The sequence below is a fragment of the Sinocyclocheilus anshuiensis genome, unplaced genomic scaffold, assembly GCF_001515605.1.
Source record: "Sinocyclocheilus anshuiensis isolate Anshui unplaced genomic scaffold, SAMN03320099.WGS_v1.1 scaffold1468, whole genome shotgun sequence".
Classification (NCBI taxonomy): Eukaryota; Metazoa; Chordata; class Actinopteri; order Cypriniformes; family Cyprinidae; genus Sinocyclocheilus; species Sinocyclocheilus anshuiensis.
In genome coordinates, this window is record NW_015546129.1 from 135,011 (window position 1) to 156,830 (window position 21,820).

The 21,820-nt window shown below is 37.0% G+C and overlaps 2 protein-coding genes across 2 annotated transcripts; one reads left to right on the forward strand and one right to left on the reverse strand.

The window, feature by feature from the left end:
* Window positions 1-293: 293 nt before the first annotated feature.
* Window positions 294-9,743, reverse strand: LOC107701039 (guanine nucleotide exchange factor for Rab-3A-like). Its single transcript, XM_016502956.1, has 11 exons — window positions 9,535-9,743; window positions 8,762-9,048; window positions 6,235-6,448; window positions 5,704-5,799; window positions 4,783-4,860; window positions 4,482-4,706; window positions 3,389-3,517; window positions 3,207-3,313; window positions 1,403-1,426; window positions 500-599; window positions 294-392 (listed from the first exon to the last, which is right to left on the reverse strand). Exons 2-11 carry the CDS (start codon window positions 8,953-8,955, stop codon window positions 294-296), a joined length of 1,266 nt encoding a protein of 421 aa, XP_016358442.1. The 5' UTR covers window positions 8,956-9,048; window positions 9,535-9,743.
* A 131-nt stretch (window positions 9,744-9,874) lies between these two features.
* On the forward strand, window positions 9,875-21,620 carry LOC107701052 (bestrophin-2). The gene is given in 9 exon segments (XM_074187059.1): window positions 9,875-10,682; window positions 11,944-12,038; window positions 12,121-12,354; window positions 15,037-15,191; window positions 15,678-15,755; window positions 16,429-16,581; window positions 16,838-16,918; window positions 17,379-17,530; window positions 19,990-21,620. Coding segments are annotated over 9 exon segments (2,025 nt in total). The 5' UTR covers window positions 9,875-10,530; the 3' UTR covers window positions 20,915-21,620.
* The last annotated feature ends 200 nt before the right edge of the window (window positions 21,621-21,820 follow it).

Sequence of the window (21,820 nt, forward strand, 5' to 3'; positions counted from 1 at the left end):
TAATATATATATATATATATATATATATATTCATAATATATTTTAATATTTAATAATAAATATTTAATAATATATATAGAACATTTTTTATTCTTCTATATTTAAATTACATGTAAATAAAATACATATAAAATATACATTAATATTAATAAATTCATAATTTTATATAATATTTAAATATATTAAATATGATTGAATTAATAAATTAGTTGGTTTCTTTTCAGATTTTCTAATCCTAAATATTGATTTTGTGAACACCTAAACAATCATCCATAAAATTGCCCAAGTGAATTCTAGGAGGCTAGTAGACAGTTGATCAACTCACCGTCCTGTCTGACGAGGCCCTGCTGGATGTACCTGATGTAAGTGAAGAAATTACACACGGCTGTGATCTGTGAGGAGAGGACGCTGTTTATTAACCGGAAAAAAGCATCTGAGAACTGCTTCTTAAAAGCGGGTTCTGAAGAATGAGAGGGAGAGATACAGTATAGACACGTACTCGTGCTCTGCTAGATGGAGATATATAGTAGTAATTCTCTTTATCTCCCAGTTTGATGCGATGTCGGCAGGGGCGGGACATGCCACTCAATGCACATTTACTGTTCAATCAAAAGAGAACACTGGTCAATGGAGCTGTCAATCAAACTACTGAACACTCGTAACAGCCAATAAGATACAAGCAGGACGGAACAACACGCCCAGCAAAGAACAAAACACAGAAAACCTGTTCTTCACCTGTGTGAAACTAATTACTTTCAACAAACATTTCTAACACTGAAACATATACATTAAATATATAAGAGAAAAAAACTTTTTAAAAAGTCTAAATAAGCCTCCACATGTTGAACATTTTTTTACCGGTAAATGGAAAAAACGTCCTGTTGTTGACTTCTTGAAATATGAATGTCTTGTAAACATTTACCTCAGTGTTAACAAAGTGGCACATTTACTGCACTCAGTCTTTCCCAAAGCAAAAACAGCACAAAGCCTGTGGAGAGTCAAACTGTACGGCTGTTATCCGTTAGCTCGGGGAGTGCTAGTGTTCTGGGAATTCCTCTGTAGTGCTTCCCTCAATACATGCATGAATATGGAGCTATAAAACTCCAGCATGGGAGTGTTTCAGTGAAAGTTGAGATGACCGTGCTGTATTTCTGTTTGTAAGCTGGTTCTCTAGCTCTCCTCCGTCGGGAAATATCCCAGTTTGGCCACACATTAAATATATAATATAAAATAAATATTAATAATAAATTATACTAAGTGAGATGCACATTGCAAGACAGGGGGTTTTCACAAAAATAAAATGAAATCATTGAATTATTCGTTAAAAATAAATTATAAAAAATATTTTAAAAATTATTTATTGTAATTTTAAATAAATAATTATTTACTTTAACTCACTTACGTTTCTATGGGTGTCCGGCAACCGCTGTGAAAACAACCCCAAATCAAACAGTGATTAAAGTGTGCAGTCTTTCCCAAAGCAAAAACAGCACAAAGCCTGTGGAGAGTCAAACTGTACGGCTGTTATCCGTTAGCTCGGGGAGTGCTAGTGTTCTGGGAATTCCTCTGTAGTGCTTCCCTCAATACATGCATGAATATGGAGCTATAAAACTCCAGCATGGGAGTGTTTCAGTGAAAGTTGAGATGACCGTGCTGTATTTCTGTTTGTAAGCTGGTTCTCTAGCTCTCCTCCGTCGGGAAATATCCCAGTTTGGCCACACTCATCTCTCTCCGCAGACGCATCACTTCCCAAAACATCTGCTGAACTGCAACCACAGGAAAATTACCGTTATTTTCTTCTGACATACTGTATTGCAATAACTTAAAACTTCATATTATATAGATATAAATTTAAATATAAAATACAATTAAATTAAATGAAAAAATATATTAACTTACTTTTCTATGGGTGTCCGGCAACCGCTGTGAAAACAACCCCAGATCAAACAGTGATTAAAGCATGATTAAAGTGTGATTAAAGTGCGACTTCCCAGATCAAAGTGCAGTCGGTCTGATTCATGTGCATCAGTGCAGGCAGAATTAAAGTGAGTCCCACATGCTACATGATGAATCAAAGCAGAAGCCAGGTGAAGCAGTGTAAGAGCTGTTGGTGTGGCTGCTATGAAGGTATTAAATAAAATTATGTAATTTATTAATTTTTTTTTTTAATTATTGAAAAGTATTTAAACTGATTTATTTTAATTTTAAATAAATTATATATATATATATATATATATGTATGTGTGGGTCAAAGACGAAAAAGGGTTTAAGCATAAAAACAATAAGTATAATACTGCTTTAAATTGTTGTTGTTTTTCCCAATTTTTTTTTAAAAGTTTTCTGTTTAATTTAATTTAATTGCAATTTTTTTTAGTTTATCCGAGCAAAAAATAAATATCATACATTTTTCCATGATTTACAGAAGACACCCACTAAAATGTCATTCAGTGTAACATTCTTGTCAGGCATATTTACAACAAAAATCAATTTATGACACATTAAAAGACTAATTATTTTCACCCCAAATACTAATTAGTTGTAATTTTACATTTTTTTTAAATTTGCCACTATCCTAGGTTTTGCCCATTTGTCAGTAAGAATTTTTACTAATTTAAAACACAATAAAATTTAATATGCTCCCTAATTGTTTTATATATTTTAATATGTACACGTCAGAATAAGCATGTTGTTTGAATTTTTACATAAATATTGTGTTACACTGAATGACAATGTAACATTATTTCACCCAAATTTTGACATTTTATTCCCCAAAAACTTATTTGAAACCTTAAAAGTAGACACTTTACTTACATTTAATGTAATAAAATACTTTAAAATACTTTTGTAAATTTATTTTGATGCGGACATCTTAATGTGTGTGTATATTATTTATATATATATATATATATAGTTAATTTATAGCTAGTTAATTTAGTTGTTTAATTACCTTTTTAAAAATGCAAAGTGCATCATAAATAGCATTCTGACAAATTTGAAAAGAAATGCAACAAAACTCACATAACTTTTTCTGTGAGTTTTTTATTGGATTTGTCATTATATAAATAAAGATATCCCATGCACATTATTTGAAGAAGTAAATGAGTTATTATTTGCAAACTGATTCTGACACATGCATGATTTGTCTGCTTGACCAAAAGCATGAAAGAAAGTGACTGATGTGTTTTGTTTATTCAGAGATGACTCACTTGGGGCCTCCACATTCGATGGCTTTGACCGTGTGCCGAGACGACATGGAGACGGGCTCGATGGTGAGAGAGTTATTCTCCACTGCGCACTGGACAGACTGAGACAACTGCAGGAAAAGCAGAAGAGAAAGTCAGAGCGAGGACACACAGCTGATCAGAGGACGACAGCAGAGCTCACACACCTCAGAGCAGGTGAATGAAAGACAGGGCCAGATATCTTCTCTGTACACCCTGCTGATGAGCGCTAAAGAACGGTCCAGACTGGGTGTCTCCTTCCACGAGAGGAACTCGGCAAACAACACCGAGTCCAGCTAGATAAAAGAGAGAGCGTTTAGTTTATCCTGCTTAGCCACTCAATTAATTAATGCTACTTTCAGAAGTCGTTTGTGTTGATCTTGTTTTGTTTCTCAGCTGAAAAAAGGTCAAACTAGCCACGGTGGTTTGCTGGTCTAACTTGGGCACCACACTGGTGTTATTTTTGTATTATTTCTATATATATTTATAGTATTTATTCATGTTTTTAATAATGTTATAAATTATAAATTATTTTATAATAATTAATGTATTAATATAATTATTATATATACATTTTAAAATAAATAAATAATTATTTATTTATTTTATTTATAATATTTATTTATTTGTTTGTTTGTTTTTTTATATTTATTTATATTTTATATACTTTTATATTTTCTTTATTTTTTATATTTATTATCATATTTTATTAATTTGAATACAAAAAAATTATTCAATCTAATATTTTATTTCAGCTTTATTTCAATTAACAAAAATGACATGTATTACTTGTAGTTAACGATAACAACGCTGCGCTGATCAGACCGGTCTAGTTTTGATTTTACTGGCCGCTTGTCAACTGGACAGACCAGCAAAACCACCTTAAACCAAGAAAGACCAGCAAACCACCTTTCGCTGGATTAAGCTGTTTTGTTGTTTTCACAGCAAGAAAGCAAAATAAAGTTCTATTTCGGAACTCTTTGTAACCTGTTGCCATGGAGATCTGCCAAGCAGTTACCTGGCAACAGGAAGCCCCTGCCAGCAGGGTTGACACACAGGTCACACAGAGCAGCTGACCAGGAATCAGACACACAGTATCAGAGAGAGGAGAACAGCAGCTGCACAGATCAGAGAAATACAGAGCCATGAGGAGGAGGAGGAAAACAGAGGAAGAACGGCAGGAAGTCAGTCATCAAACCTTCATCATGCAGCTACAGACCAAAACCAGTCCCTAAAAGCCCATGAGGAGTGTGTTTGTACCTCTTTGTCCTCCAGGTTTGTCGCTACATCCGTCGGCGTGGGCTCTGTTTGCAGCTGTAGAGCACCGCTGGCGCTCTTGTTGCGCGTGTGGCCCCTGAGACGAGACGAGGCCCGACTGGAGCCCGGCGACAGCAGCTGAGGATGGAGCTGGCGGTTCGGGGAGGAGGGCGTCGAGGTCAGCACCAGGGTTTTCAGAGCGGAGACCTCCGCCTGCAGGACATCAATCTGAGAAGACAGATGGATTTAGAGATTAAAGAGCCTGAGGTGAGCAGAGAGTGAGACAGAACGAGAGAGAACGCACCTTGCCCTGGGCCTCCTTCAGCTGCTTCTCAGCTGCCGCTTGTTTCACGTTGGCCTCTCGCACCATCTTATGGGCCTCCTAGAAATGAGAGATGAGCGCACACAAGTTTGTGATATGAAATACTAAAAATTATTCATTATTAATTATATTATTATATATTATAATTATATAAATATATTAATTATAAAATATTTTTATATTTAATAATTAAATTACATTAAATTGTAGATTTTTTATAATTTAACATTAATTGTGTGGCTCCATAAATCAACAAACAAATAAATAAATATGATTTATTTTTAAATGTATATAATTATATTAATAAATTAATTATTATTATAAGTATTTTATAATTTATTACAATATTCAATAATATTAAATTGTTAATTTGTTTTACAATAAAAATTGATTTGTCACCACAACATCATTTAAAATTAGCTACTAGAGGCAAAATGATTACTAAAAAATTAAGAAACAGTGGCACAGTTTGATGACCAAAGATACAATCCCTTAAGCTAAAATGTAATATAATGTCAGTCTTCATGGCACTATAATTATATTAATACATTCATTATTATAAAATATTTTATAATTTATTACATTATTAAATGATATTAAATTGTTAATTTGCTTTTTAATAAAAATTAATTTGTCACCACAACACCATTTAAAAGCTACTAAAGGCAAAATGATTATTAAAAAATTAAGAAACAGTGGCACAGTTTGATGACCAAAGACACACACTTACCCTCATATATATTTTAAGCTGAAGTGTAATATAATGTAATAAAATCATCCATGAACGTGTTGTGGTTCTTTTATGACGTGTGTCAGTCTCTCTACACTGACACACAACATTCTTCTCCGTTTAGTGTCGATCTACTGTGCTGTCAGTGTTGATGTCACATTAGTCCCGCCCACCTCAAAGAGACTGGCAGTCAGTTCCTCCAGTTCCTGCTCCAGCTGATTCCTGACATGAGACAGTCTGACACACTCCTCGTCTTTCAACTTCAGCTCCTGAAAACACAGACAAAAGTCAATAAAACATATTTGAATGGGAGTGCCTGTTAAATAAACAGTTTACCCAAAAATGAAAATTTCCTGTAAAAAAATACAAAATAAAAAAATGCAACTTTTCACAAGACGTTAACTGATGGACTGGAGTGGTGTGGATTATTGTGATGTTTTTATCAGCTGTTTGGGCTCTCATTCTGACGGCACCCATTCACTGCAGAGCATCCACTGGTGAACAAGTGATGCAATGCTACAAATCTGATCCAATAATGAAAGAAACTCCTGAGAGCGAGTACATTCTCAGCAAATTTTCATTTTGGGGCGAACTATTCCTTTAAAGAACCGAAGCACTGATCTGAAGAACCTACGATGAAACATCAAAAACCTTTTACACTGAAAAATGGTTCTGGGCTCAGAATAGAATCGAACATGTGGCACCTTTTGTGCAGCATCCAGCTGCTCTCTGAGGAATTCTGTTCCCTTCTCCTTGATCTCCAGAGAGGAGCTCCGCAGACGGGACATGTTGTACGTCTCTTGTCTATGTGCTCCTGCCTCCTCCTCCTCCTCCTCCTCCTCCTCTGGGGGCATCTTCTCCCTCTGCCTCCCATCACCTCCCAATGCGGGCCTCGGATCTGGCTCCAGGTCTACCAACCTGCAAGATTTCACCAACTCTCAAAAACACATGATATAAAAAAAACCCTAAAGGAATATGGTCAGGATTCATATTGGACATTATAGCATTTAAATAAAATTGTTCAAGTCTATATCATTAAATTTGATTCCACTGTGATTCTGTCCTGATGAATAGCCAATAGGACCAATTCCTTTTACAATATAAGAATAACCCAGTCATGAAAACATAGCGCCACACCCTCCTTTATATAGTCTGACAGAACTGTGGATGAATTCATACAAGCTCGTGTGTCTTTATAATCAAAATCAGCCCTGGCTGAACTTCAGGGCGGTTTATGTAACTCAGCGCTCCGCGGCAGTCGCGCTCCCCGCCCTTACCCTCACCGCGCCCGGCTACAGGACTCCCCGCGACCCGCGCTCACCGCTCACCGTCTCGCTGACGTCAACACAAAGAATGTGTCAGTCTAACAAAGTTACAGTGTTACAAAGTTGCAGCTCCGCTTTCCCGCAATGAACAGAGATAAACAGTAAGAAAAACACCAATAGATCTCGCTTGAGTTTTCCGCACCCGACTGAGCTCTGTAGCTCTGAGATTCGATCCAGATAAACGACCCGGAATTCGGATCCACGAGAGACAAATCCGTGATGTTTTGTTTTGGGTCGGACAGTTTAGCAGACTTTCCTCTGAGATTGAGCAGGAAAAATGTCCAGCTGTCAATCACAGGTCACATGACCGAGGGGAGGCATCCAGGAATCACGTGATACGCCTCAAACAAATAGTTCAGTGTCACAGTTCTGTTCTGTGTGTTATTTATGATTCTGCTATTTTGTTTGTTCAGTTCTGGTGTGTTATGTTTGTTCCATTCTGTGATGTTGTGTATGTTATTTTATGTTACATTGTTTGCTCAGTTTTAGTATGTTCCATCCATGGTTCTGTTTTGTTGCACATATCATTTAATGTTGTTATGTTATGTTATGTTATGTTATGTTATGTTATGTTGTGTTATGTTATGTTATGTTATGTTATGTTGTTCATTCAATTCTTGTATGTTATGTTATGTTGTTATGTTATGTGTTATGTTTGTTATGTTATGTTATGTTGTTATTTTATGTTTGTTATGTTATGTTGCTCATTCAATTCTTGTATGTTATGTTATGTTATGTTATCTTGTTCTTTCAATTCTTGTATGTTATATTATGTTATATGTTATGTTATGTTAAGTTACATTGTTTGTTCAGTTCTAGTATGTAATGTTTGTTCCATTCTGTTATGTTGTGTTATGTTATGTTATATGTTATGTTATGTTACGTTATGTTGTTATGTTGTTCATTCAATTCTTGTATGTTATGTTGTTGTTATGTTATGTTATGTGTTATGTTTGTTATGTTATGTTGTTATTTTATGTTTGTTATGTTATGTTGTTATGTTGTTCATTCAATTCTTGTATGTTATGTTGTTGTTATGTTATGTGTTATGTTTGTTATGTTATGTTGTTATTTTATGTTTGTTATGTTATGTTGCTCATTCAATTCTTGTATGTTATATTATGTTATATGTTATGTTATGTTATGTTATGTTAAGTTAAATTGTTTGTTCAGTTCTAGTATGTCATGTTTGTTCCATTCTGTTATGTTATGTTATGCTATGTTATGTTATGTTTGTTATGTTATGTTGTTCATTCAATTCTTGTATGTTATGTTATCTTGTTCATTACATTCTTGTATGTTATGTTATGTTATATGTTATGTTATGTTATGTTATGTTATGTTCAATTGTTTGTTAACTTCTAGTATGTAATGTTTGTTCCATTCTGTTATGTTATTTTATGTTATGTTATGTTAAATTGTTTGTTATGTTAACCGGTTTGTTCGGTTCTAGTAGGTTATGTTGGTTCCATTCTGTTCTGTTCTGTTCTATTCTGTTCTGTTATGTTATGTTATGTTATGTTATGTTATGTTATGTTCATTTGTTTGTTCAGTTTTGGTTTGTTATGTTTGTTCCATTCTGTTATGTTGTGTACAGTATGTTATTTTAGGTGTTGTGTTTTGTTAAGTAATGTTATGTTTGTTATATTATGTTATATTATGTTGTTACTTAAAAGTTCCTAGTTCTGACTGATTTTCACACATTGATATTGCATGCCTACAATTCTGCTCATTCAGTAGGATGAGTTTAAATCCTCATTATTCATTCACAAAAATAATTGTGTGCGGAAGATTTTGCTCTGTCACCATTTAGCAGTTGTTACATAACATTAGACCCTTTGAAGTTACATCTAAACAAACAGAGTAATGCAATGGTACTTTCTGTTTAGGTGAAATCTGGACATACCTCCCGACCGGGCATCTCTCTTCCTCTGCTGTATGCTGATCCGTAAGATCACCTTTGCCAAAGAACGCAGGTGATGAGTATACTGTTATCCCAGAATTCCCTGCCACTAGCACCTCGTACCCTGGAACAGACCTGGAGCGTGCTGGAGGAGAGGAGGAGAGCTGCACACGATGGATTCCTTCAAAAGTGTCCATCACTTAAAGTATTTTCCCAGTCCACCACCTCTCTCTCTTAAACACATAATCGCTGTGAATGCATTCACTTCAGCTGCCTTTCTTACAGCCAGCCTGGTAAATATAGAGAGATTAGATTCAAGTTCAGAGATTAAGGCATTTTTTTCTGCATGAATAACCTCTAAAGTTTCAATTCAGGTTATCAAAGTGTAACTAAAGCATTGCACCATAACCTAATGTTTGCAACAATGTAGTTAAATATATACCTAGCATGCTCTCAAAGAGACAAAACTGGAAAGTATTTAAATATCAAAATGGATAAATACTCAGGATACAACATTATCCTTATTATACATAAAAGTATAGAATAATGAGATATATTAAATAATTAGATATAATCTGTTTAAAGCTGTAAATTGGAAATAAACAGAAAGGTACATTTAATTAAGTGACAAAATGTTCAATAAAATGTTCTAGCTGCTTTTGACATAGAGATGGTGAAGTGTTAATGCCATTTTTAAATGTGCCATATAATGCATTAAATCTCTGAGTTCTTCCCATGTCAAATGCAAAGACAGAGCACAGAAAAATCAGGCTTACCCCAGTGACCTAGTGCAGCTCTTTCTCCACAGACTCTTTATGCAAGAGCACTTTCAAAAACCCTGTTCTCGTGAAATACACACTCAGATACGATTTGCATGTTTTGAGCATCTAAACGGTTGCAGCTCTTCACATTGGGTGACTTGCCCCTTCGTTCCAACCCTGAACGGAGTTCCAGCGCTTGTGGTCAGGCACGGGTTAATGAAATGAAACGGCCACATGCAGAGATGCATTTCTTCCACTAGAGGGCCCTGCATAGTGTACTAAACACCCTGCTGAGGGCCTCTGTGATCAGCAAGTTGTTATAGGAGCCTAAACTCCTCATGAATAATTAAGAAATGTTGATTATTTATTTCCTGTATATCTACATAATATTTACATTACATAACTGCAATTAATACTTGATGACTCTTTTCATCAAGAATGTGTATGAGTGTTTGTGCATGTGTGAGTTTTGAAAGATTTGCTCAGATTAACAAACCCCCCCAGTTTTCCACAATGCCTCTTTGTTAGTGGAAAACAGATTAACAGGTCAAGTGACCGGAGGTGTGGGCGTCTCATGTACTCGATCTTTCCCGTCTTTAACGGTTCCGGTAAATACCATCGACTCCCGAAACATCACACACTGTGAGTAGAGTTGCTTATTTCTTATAGATACAGTGTTTCAAGCCTACAGACAAGAAATGGAATGCAATTGCATTTGATGTGATGGACTTACAGTCTGATTTTTTGTGTTTCTCTTTTAATTATTCTTTTAAATCTCACATTTGCTTCAATTGTTGCAATCAGTTTAGGTGTTGATGTATGCTAACTAACATCAAAATAGCATCTGATTTCTGTTTGCACATGCACTATGTTCTTTAGCCAGTGCTGAGCATGCATGCATGTGTTTCCTGGTATAGTTGTCTATACTTATCATCTCTAATCACAGTGAAAGGTCAGTAGAGACTGTGATTGACAGGCTGTGAGTGGTCTTCCTGTCCAGAGAGGGCAGCCATGACGGTGACATACTCACGGCGGGTGGCAGATGCGCGTCTGGGCACTTTTTATTGCCTGCTTCTGCGATGGAAAGGAAGCATCTATAAACTGTTATATCGAGAGCTGCTGATCTTCACTGTGATGTACGGCACAATCAGCGTCACGTACAGGTGAACACTGATTCTTCACTTTCTTACAGTTTTTGTGGCACTATGGCAAAGTACTGGTATTAGATAGTTATACCATGATATATGTCATGGTATTAAAAGACCTTCAGAAAGTGCCATGTTTTTAAGATATGTATCATGGTAGCACCATTAAGTACATAGTATAGTACGCAGAATACCATGGTACTACCATTTACCATATTAGTAGCAGTGTAGTATTTCTGGAAGTACATTGGAGTAACATGTATATATCATTGGAACATGAATCGTATATTTTAAGTTACATGTTACATTGGAGTTACATGTTAATACCATTATATATTAATTTCAGTACCAGTGGTTGTACCATGGTACTTTTTTAGGTTTAAAATGTATACTCCAAAAGATATTTCAAAGATCACCATGGTAAATAAAAACATATTAATACTATGGTATTTTAATATATACCAGGATACATGATAATACCATGGTACTTTGATATACTCTTGTACTAAATGATTAACAAATCCATATACCATGGTATTTCCAACTCACTGCAGAGAATTTATTGGTATTACCATGTTTTTTAACATTTAACCATAGTAGCATAGTATTTCCAGATGTACTGTATATTGGATTACTGTAGTTTCAGTACCAAGTACCATGTGATACCATAATTATACCATAATACCGACCCAGTACTTTTTTGTAAGGCTAATATTTATATGGTTCTCCAAAAGGCATTTTTAAAGAATACCATGGTAAATGGTACCATGGTACTTTAATATGTACCAGGATACTAAATGATTACCATATTCATATACAATGGCCACAATGTACCCTCACAGAGAAATTTAGGTCAGATATTTTAAGGTTCATCCGATCTCATTTTGTAAGTGACTTTTCTTTCTGTTTTAAAGAAGTTTTCTTTGGATTGTTTGATTACTCAAAAGAGAATATAGGAAAATATAACTTAATTCATTTGTGTTTCCTGCTAGCTAAATTTCACATACACATACTGGCTCTAAACCTCTCTTTTCTTTATTCAGAGTTGATCTAGACAAGTATGGAAACTATCCAATCTTAAAGTAGTGAAAACTGCATCTCTATATTCATCCTATGTGTCTTCTTAAGGTGAAAAAAAATGGTTACTATAGGTAAACCAAGGTAAAAAGGATTCGCGATACACATTTTCTTTCAGTCTACAGTGTCAAAGTGTGTTACTTTTAATTGTTTTATTTAGTAAAACCATCAGTTATTGAAATATGTGCTCTTTGATTGACAGGTGCATACTGACTGAAGAGCAGCGCAGGATGTTCGAGAAGCTCTCCGTGTACTGTGATCAGTACGCGCAACTGATTCCCTTGTCGTTCGTACTGGGTAAATGTGACTTACAGTAGTGCTTTCTTTGGATTAAAACAACCAATTCTTGACTTTTCTCACAGATGAAACTGTCCTGCAGGTTTCTACGTGACTCTTGTGGTGTCTCGTTGGTGGGGTCAGTACGAGAGCATCCCGTGGCCGGACCGTCTGTCAGCGCTGGTTAGCGGACACGTCCGGGGCGCAGATGAAGGGGCCAGACTCATCCGCAGGAGTCTAATGCGTTACGCCAACCTGTCGGGCATCCTGATCTACCGCTCGGTCAGCACCGCTGTCTACAAGAGGTTCCCGACCATGAGCCACCTCGTTCAAGCAGGTAAACTCCCAGATAGCACACGCACGTCTGCAAGATGTCTGTTAAAGATCGCTTGATCTGGAAAGCATCTGCTGTGTACAAACATCTCTAAGATTTCAGTTTTACATGCATTCTAAATCATAAACATCTTCTAAACGTCTATTTGACATCTGATAGGAAACGTCCTATAGATGTAGGCTATTGCAGATGAGCAAACGCTCTAAAAAATACATCTTGCAGATGTAAATGCAGACGTCAAATAGACATCTCCGTTGAAGTCAAAAGTTTGCATACACCTTGCAGAATCTGTAAAATGTTCATTATTTTACCAAAATAAGAGGGATCATACAAAATGCTTGTTATTTTTTATTTAGTACTGATCTGAATAAGATATTTCACATGAAAGACGTTTACATAGAGTCCACAAGAGAAAATAATAGTTGAATTTTTTTGTGTGATAGTTGTTCATGAGTGCCTTGTTTGTCCTGAACAGTTAAACTGAGCACTGTTCTTCAGAAAAATCCTTCAGCTCCCACTAATTCTTTGGTTTTTCAGCATTTTTGTGAATTTGAACACTTTCCAACAGTGACTGTATGATTTTGAGATCCATCTTTTCACAATGAGGACAACTGAGGGACTCATACACAACTATTACAAAAGGTTCAAACGCTCACTGATGCTCCAGAAGGAAACACATTTTTACATTTTGATTTGGAGATCAGGGTAAATTGAACTTATTTTGTCTTCTGGGAAACATGTAAGTATCTTCTGTAGCTTCCGAAGGGCAATACTAAATGAAAAAAAAAAAAGATATTTAGGCAAAATAAGAAAAATGTACACATCTTCATTCTGTTCAAAAGTTTTCACCCCCCGGGTCTTAATGCACCGTGTTTCCTTCTGGAGCATCAGTGAATGTTTGAACCTTCTGTAATAGTTGTGTTTGAGTCCCTCAGTTGTCCTCAGTGTGAAAAGATGGATCTCAAAATCATATAGTCACTGTTGGAAAGGGTTCAAATACACAAAGATGCTTGAAAAACTGAAGAATCTGCAGGAGCTGAAGGATTTTTCTGAAGAACGGTGCTCAGTTTAACTGTTCAGAACAAACAAGAGTAATGAACAACCATCACAAAACAAAAAAAACAACTGTGGATCATCCAGGTAACAACACAGTGTTAAGAATCAAGCGTATGTAAATGTTTGAATGGGGTAATTTTTATAAATTCAACTATTATTTTCTCTTGTGGACTCTATGTAAACATCTTTCATGTGAAATATCTTATTCAGGTCAGTACTAAATAAAAAATAACATGCATTTTGTATGATTCCTCTTATTTTGGTAAAGTAACTAACATTTTGCATATTCTGCAAGGTGTATGTAAACTTTTGACCTCAACTGTACATGTGCTATCAGGGCTGTGATTCGGCCTAAGTAATCTGGCCTAGAACAGCGATTAAAGCCATGTTCTGTGCCGGTACCATTCAGATTTAAACTCAGAGAGGAAACAGTAAGGAATTACGGCCAGATTCCTAAGAGCTTTGGCTGTTGAGAAATAGTTAAAGCAAACATGTAAATTCTCATTATTTACTCAACCTCATGTCAAGTCACCTTTACTTATACAGTGCTTTATACAATACAGATTGTCTCAAAGCAGCTTCACACTAATAAACAGGAAAATACCAGTGATATGTTGTAAAATTAATTAATTACCTGTGTGAAATGAGCTCAATTCTGTTCAGTAACAGTGTTCTGAATTTAATTCTGTTATAAAGCAGCTTTACAGAAGACAGTAGCGTCGTTATTCAGCTCAAGTCAGTTCAGCACTGTTGATGTTGCAAAGTTAAGGCATCTTTACACAGCCAAGTTAAGGCTGCTCTGTGCCTGCTCAAAATTCAGTGTAAAAATGCAATGTTGCATAAAATTATGCCGGCTCTAACCCACCTCAGCCCCTATTATTAAAGTACTGTATAAAGGTGCAATTGCTGTGTAAATGCATTCATGCCACCTCTGATCAGCATTTAACAGTCTGTGTAAAAACACATAAAAATGCCTCTTCAGAAGCCACCTCTGCAGTGTAAATTTGGCATTCGAGTCATTTTCTAGCTGTTTAATGCACTATCATCCAATAGTGTCAGTGTAGTTAAATTGATAATGTTACCGAATATTAATAGTCTTTTAAATCCTGTTCACTAAAACTTTCTTTGTTGTGTCTAACACAAAAAAAAAATGTTTGCATAATGTTCTGGACTGTTTTATTCTATACAATAAAAAGGAATGGGGCTGAGAAGCTGCAAAAATGACATAAAAACACTGTAAAAGCACATCCCTGATAGCACACGTACATCACGGAGATGTCTATTTGACGTCTGCATTTACATCTGCAAGACGTATTTTTTAGAGCGTTGTTCATCTGCATTATGCCTATAGGACGTTTCCTATCAGATGTCAAATAGACGTTTAGAAGATGTTTATGATTTAGAATGAATGTAAAACTGACATCTTAAAGACGTCTGTCAGATGTTTGTACACAGCAGATGCTTTCCAGATGAAGCGATCTTTAACAGACGTCTTGCAGACGTGCGTGTGCTATCTGGGATGAGTGGTATGAACACTTTGAGGATGATTTTTGGAGTGTCAGCATTCTTCATTTTGTGTTGCATGGAAGGGAGGAAGTCATATGGGTTGAAAGCTCTCCTGTACTCTAGGTCTGATGACGGCTGAGGAACTGAGGCAGTTAGAGGAACTGCCCTCCCCTCATAATAAGTTCTGGGTTCCCTGCATGTGGTTTGTCAGTCTGGCCATGAGAGCTCGATCTGAAGGACGCATCAATAATGATGTTGCAATGACCGCCATCCTCAACGTACGTCTGACACCTGTCTGTGTATATGGACTAATCACTCCTTCTTATTGTATACGTGTCATAAATATCAATTTTTTTGTAAGAATATTTCTTACAGAATTACAAATATGTTTGGTATCCAGTTTTATATTACCTTTTTTAATGTTTGGCATTTATTATGGTATTTTCATAGAATACCATTAGTGATTTATTCAATAAAATTGTAAAGGCTTTATTATTGTTGAGAACTAACCGCTCCCGATTTATTGAGCGAATTGAGACTGATTCAAACTTACGAGCGAGTTCGAGTCTGTTTAATTAATCTTTTTGCCTGAGCCGTTTGATAAGAATCTTTTTTCTCTCTATTTCGGAAATCATGTAGTTTAAGTATTAATGGGGTTATGGAATTTCAGTAGTAACATCAGATTCAAAGTTATTCAGATGACAAGAACTCAATAAGTCTCCCTGTGAGCAATAGTTTTTTTAATCTGGTTTTTCTCCTGGTAGGAGTTGAACACACTGCGCTCTCAGTGTATGAGGCTGTACGGCTATGACTGGATCAGCCTGCCTCTAGTTTACACACAGGTCTGATCGTTTAAACTCTTTGTTTAACTATCATTTACTAGTACTAGTAATAGAGATGGAGGCGGAACTAGCCAGGCCCATAACATTTCAGATTTCCCTGAATAGATCCAAGCAAAATCTGAAATGAATAATTGAATAAAATAAAATAAAAAGAATAATTGACCAAATTTGTATGACCAATCACTATTGATTAATTTAGAATATATATGATTAATCTCTGGTTGGAATGGGAAATTATCTCTAAATGATCTCCAATTGGTTGGAATGTGTAGCGATGATCTCTGATTGGTTGGGATGTGTAACGATGATCTGTGATTGGTTGGAATGTGTAACGATGATCTGTGATTGGTTGAAATGTGTAGCGATGATCTCTGATTGGTTGGAATGTGTAGCGATGATCTCTGATTGGTTGGGACGTGCAGCGATGATCTGTGATTGGTTGGAATGTGTTGGAATGTGTAGCGATGATCTCTGATTGGTTGGAATGTATAGCGATGATCTCTGATTGGTTGGAATGTACAACAATGATCTCTGATTGATTGGCGTGAACATTTGTGCACACTGAATGGTTGAAATGATTGATGTAGATTATGAATAGTTTTTCATTTTATTAATAATGAGTTTTTTTGTCATGCATTTAAACAGTTTGTAAGTGTCCTGTGCTTTCTGATAGGTTGTAACCGTGGCTGTGTACAGTTTCTTTTTGGCTTGTCTAATTGGTCGGCAGTTCCTCGACCCCACCCAGGGTTACCTGGGTCACAACCTCGACTTCTACCTACCCATCTTCACCTTACTGCAGTTCTTCTTCTATGTGGGCTGGCTCAAGGTGTGTTATCTTATTAGTGAAGTATCACATTAGTTCCACACTCACAATCCCTAATGACTGGTTTTATTGAATAAAATGACTGTTTAGTGCTCAATAAACATTGCCTAATTATATGGCGTTAACGCAGCTGACATGACATATACAAAACTTGGTTATACATACAAATTTAGTGAAACACCACTGATCGCACTGATGTAATGTAGCTACATCATCTGTAACGAAAAGTAAAAAAATAATTGCATTGGTGTGTTTTCAGGTGGCAGAGCAGCTCATTAATCCATTTGGGGAGGATGATGATGACTTTGAGACAAACTGGCTGGTGGACCGTAATTTACAGGTACATCATCTGCCCCACTAATGACATGTTTCTTGATCTCCTTTGTGTCATTCTGTCTTGTCTTGTTCTGTGGATTTGTGTGTCTGGTTGTACAGTCTCCTGTTAAATGTTCTCCACTTACATGCATCATGGGCCAAAATGACTTTCTATCAACATCCTTTGGCAGAAATACAGCCTTGCCGTTTTCAGGAATACCCTTGCAGTCACCCATTATTAATTTATTTTGCAACCAAAAATGTCTAATAATACAGTATATTATTATAATATGAAAATAGAGTATTTTTAAGTGTAAAAATGATTTAGTGCACATTTAAATTTTTTTTATACCTGCATCAAATCTTTAGTTTTTTGTCACATGAGCCAACATTGCAGCATTGCTCAGATGTTAAACATTCATATTTCTTATTTTTTGTAAGCACCTGTGCTTATACAGACATAAACAGGTGTGTCTTTCTCGCAGGTGTCTCTGCTGTCAGTGGATGAGATGTATGATCTGGTTCCTCTGGTTGAGAGAGATAAATACTGGGATGAATCAGAGCCTCAGCCGCCTTACACAGCTGCCAGCGCAGAACACCGCAAACCCTCATTCATGGGATCTGCTTTGGACATCAGGTGACACACACACACACACACTTAATACACAACTACAGCACACACATGCACATTTTTGGGTGCACAAACAAAATTTGTAGATTCTCTTCATTCTATAGCCATTAAAGTGGCATGAAAAACACTTCTTTAATGTGACATTAACAAGTGAAAGAGGATATTCAGCTGAAAAAAAACTTTGATATAAACCTCCTCTATATGTAATTTGTTAAAAAGTAGATAAAGGTTAAATAATGGAAGGTTAAATAATGATGATCCGAGTTTTTTTTTACTGGTAATTGTAATTTAAATGATTTTCTTATGTCAAATTAATTTATTTTTCTTATTTATTTAAGGCAGAACATGTGATTAGAGTAAAAAAAAAAACTCGCTGATTGATCGGTACATTAAGATATTTTTTTTTCTAATACAAGTTTTCTGAATTGTTATGTTTAAATATGCAAATGAGGCATCATCTAATTAAATATGCACTAATTTGCATTAAATTCCCAGAACAGAAATCTGAACACTGCGTGAAGCCAGGTTAAAAATTCTTGTTTCGTTTTGTTGACATATTAGATTGGAAGGTTTTTACAGAGGGGATTTTGCATATTTCTTTTTATCATTCGATAAATCAGAAAATACTGCCAACAGCCAGTAAACATTTTCACAGTGTTTTTAGGAATTTTATATTATAAATTGAATTGTATGTTATATAAATCAAATGAATGAAATATGAACAAACCTCTCTGTAAAAACCTTCAGAAATATATAGGAATAAAACTGTAAAGTTTAGTGTATATAAATGCTGCTGAATTGGAGAAAAACTCCTTTTGAGAAAACCACATTTAAAGATACGTATGTATTGTAATTGAAATCTACAGAGGCAAAATTGGTAAATTGTAATAAAATAAACAAAAAAAAAATTAATGTGTATTTTGGATGTTTTCTTTCCGCTAGACATGTTATGGAAGCAAAATAGCCCAAAATAACAAAATTAACCCGTGAAAAAACAATGGTTTTGCATGTAGTGCCTGGCCTTAATTGATTATTATTAAATGTTTGGGTGGGATAATATTACAAAACTTAATAGAAACAGAACTGTCAAAAAATATATTTTTTTATTTCATGGTGACTTGTTGCATAGATCAGTAAAAATGAGCGAGGAAATATATTCAAGATTTAAAAGCATATATGTGACCCTGGAGCACAAAACCAGTCTTAAAGAGATAGTTCACCCAAAAATGAAAACTCTGTCATTAATTACTCACCCTCATGTCGTTTCAAACCCGTAAGACTTTCATTCCTCTTCCGAACACAAATTAAGATATTTTTGATGGAATCTGAGAGCTGTCTGACCCTGCATAGACAGCAACACAACTGAAATGTTCCCAAGTCCAGAGACGTAGCAAGGAGATCTGTAAAATAATCCATGTGACATCAGTGGTTCATCCGCAATTATACGAAGCTACGAGAATACTTTTTGTCCGCAAAAGAAAAAAAAATAACGACTTCATTCAACAATTCGTCTCCCCCGCATCACCCTGGTGCCATTTTGGAGAATATCTGCTGGACGGAAACAACGTATGCTGTTCTGTGTCCGCTGCGTCACGCCGAATCTGTTTCCGTTCAGATCAAATCACAACAACGTAGGAAACAGATCCGGCGTAACGCAGTGGACACAGAACAGCATACGTTCTTCTTCTTTTGCGGACAAAAAGTATTCTCGTAGCTTCATATAATTGCGGATGAACCACTGATGTCACATGGATTATTTTACAGATCTCCTTGCTACGTTTCTGGACTTGGGGAACATTTCAGTTGCGTTGCTGTCTATGCAGGGTCAGACAGCTCTCAGATTCCATCAAAAATATAGGGTCAGAGAGCTCTCAGATTTCATCAAAAATATCTTAATGTGTGTTCCAAAGATCAACGAAGGTCTTACGGGTTTGAAATGACATGAGGGTGAGTAATTAATGACATAATTTTTGGGTGAACTAACCCTTTAAGTCGCTGGGGTATATTTGTAGCAATAGCAAAAAATACACTGTATAGGTCAAATTTATAGATTTTTCTTTTATGTCAAAAATCATTAGGATATTAAGTTCATGTGCCATGAAGATATTTTGTAAATTTCCTACCGTAAATATATCAAAACTTAATTTTTGATTAGTAATATGCATTGCTAAGAACTTCATTTGGACAACTATAAAGGCGATTTTCTCAATATTTAGATTTTTTCGCACCCTCAGATTCCAGATTTTCAAATAGATGTATCTCAGCCATTATTGTCCTATCCTAACAAACCATACATCAATGGAAAGCTCATTTATTCAGCTTTCAGATGATGTATAAATCTCAATTTCCAAAAATGGACCCTTATGACTGGTTTTGAGGTTCAGGGTCACATCTGGTCTTACAGAAGATCCTCAAGGTCAGTTGCGGGATAAAAACAAGGTCACCGTTCTCTCTCTGTCTCTCAGTGTTCCCAAAGAGGAAATGGAATTCCAGCACAATCTGGAGCAGATTAAAGAACATGAGGAAGCCAATCATTCCACTCCATTCCTTGGCAGCTTGAGTCGCATTCTGGGTGTCCAGTCGCCCAATTTCTCCCGCCCGACCCCCACGTCCCGAGTCTCCCTCCTGCGGCGGCGTCCCCGCGCCCCCTTCTCTCGTTTCCCCCTTTACCTCCATCCCGAGAGCTCTCCGATGCCCAGCCACACCCGGAACGCTGACATGGAGGATGTGTTCTCATCCATGCCTCTATACGAAAGACCCGGTTTCTACAGTTGCCCTCAGACGCCCATCCACTGCGTCCCTCCGTCCATTCCTCGCCCAAGGCTGCGAAGAGCGCACGGCGACAGCTCCAGCTCCCTGGCGCATCCCCTGGTGGGCTCGCCAGTCCTGTCTACACCTGACACGCCCGCACCTCCTTCCTCCGCCTTCCCTTAGGTGGGCGAAGACAGTGAACATTCGGGTCCCGCTTTCTGCTTTCCGGACCCTGTGCCTGAGCTGTTACCCAAAGTATGGCCAAGTCAAGGGTTGCCGTCGCGTCGGCCCCTGCCTCTACGACTCTCTTTGGACACGTCGCCATCTCCGTCTACACCCGAAAGGGTGTTTTCTTTCACCCCTCCATCTTGGCCGCAAGCTCAAATCAACACCGCCAGTTCAGGGAGTGTGAATGTGACCGCAGCGACAAACAGCAACAGTAACCTGTGCAACGGGGCAGCAAATAATCCCTGGCCAATCAGCAGAAGCACCACTGCAAGCACAGCCAATCCCGTCAGCCCCAGCCCCACGGCGACTCAGCAGACAGCCAATCAGCACATCTCTGCCAACGACTCTGGCATCTCATTGGCTGAGGGGGATCTGTTGGGTGCTGCGGTGAAAATGAGGGAACAGCTCTGAGTTAGGTGGAAAATACCAGCTTAGACCAGCATGAATTCTCTTCCAGACTGGTTTAGAGCTGATCCAACTGGTTAAGATCTTTGCCTTGGGTGAGTGAAGGTAGTGAATATTCGGGTCCCGCTTTCTTCTTTCCGGACCCTGTTTTCGAACTGTTACCTAAAGTACGCCTCAGTCAAGGGTTGCCATTGCACCTGGACACGTCCTCATCTCTGTCTACACCAGAGAGGGTGCTTTCTTTCACCCCTTCATCTCGGCCACAAGCTCAGATCAACACCGCCAGATCAGAAACCGGGAATGTGGCCGTGACATCAAACAGCAACACTAACCTGTGCAACAACACCTAGCCAATCAGCAGAAGCACCACTGCAAGCACAGCCAATCCCGTCAGCCCCAGCCCCACGGCGACTCAGAAGACAGCCAATCAGCACAACTCTGCCAATGACTCTGGCATCTCATTGGCTGAGGGGGATCTGTTGGTTGCTACAGTGAAAATGAAGGAACAGCTGGAAAATATACCAGCTTAGACCTGAATTCTCTAGGTCGGACTGATTTAGAGCTGGTCTAACATGTTTTTGTCTACATTTAAGACATTTTAAGAAACCTCAGTATCAAAAACCTTTCTGGGGTTCTCAGAAGCGGAAGTCGTCATAGATGGGTAAACTTCTACAGTGGTGAACAGAAATTCTCATTTGCCCCATCAGCAAAAGAAAAAAAATCCATGGTAGACTTTCTGACATTCCATTCCAAAAGAGGAAAAATATTGAGAGATTAATTAAGTTGGCCAGATGTGAGAAAGATGTCAAATTGCCTTCACTCCCTTAGCTGTTGTGTTAGAAACACTCATGCAGAAACTACTTTTATGTAAGTTAATGGAAAGGTAATAAAACACAAAGTATAGTATATATA

What these genes read in the sequence shown, in the direction of transcription:
- LOC107701039 (XM_016502956.1), bottom strand. Translation starts at nt 8,955, where the DNA reads ATGGACACTTTTGAAGGAATCCATCGTGTGCAGCTCTCCTCCTCTCCT. An exon ending in GAGAGATGCCCGGTCGGGAG is followed by an intron (nt 6,449 to 8,761) that starts GTATGTCCAGAT and finishes GAAATCTTGCAG; the next exon opens with GTTGGTAGACCTGGAGCCAG. An exon ending in CTCCATCTAGCAGAGCACGA is followed by an intron (nt 393 to 499) that starts GTACGTGTCTAT and finishes CTCTCCTCACAG; the next exon opens with ATCACAGCCGTGTGTAATTT.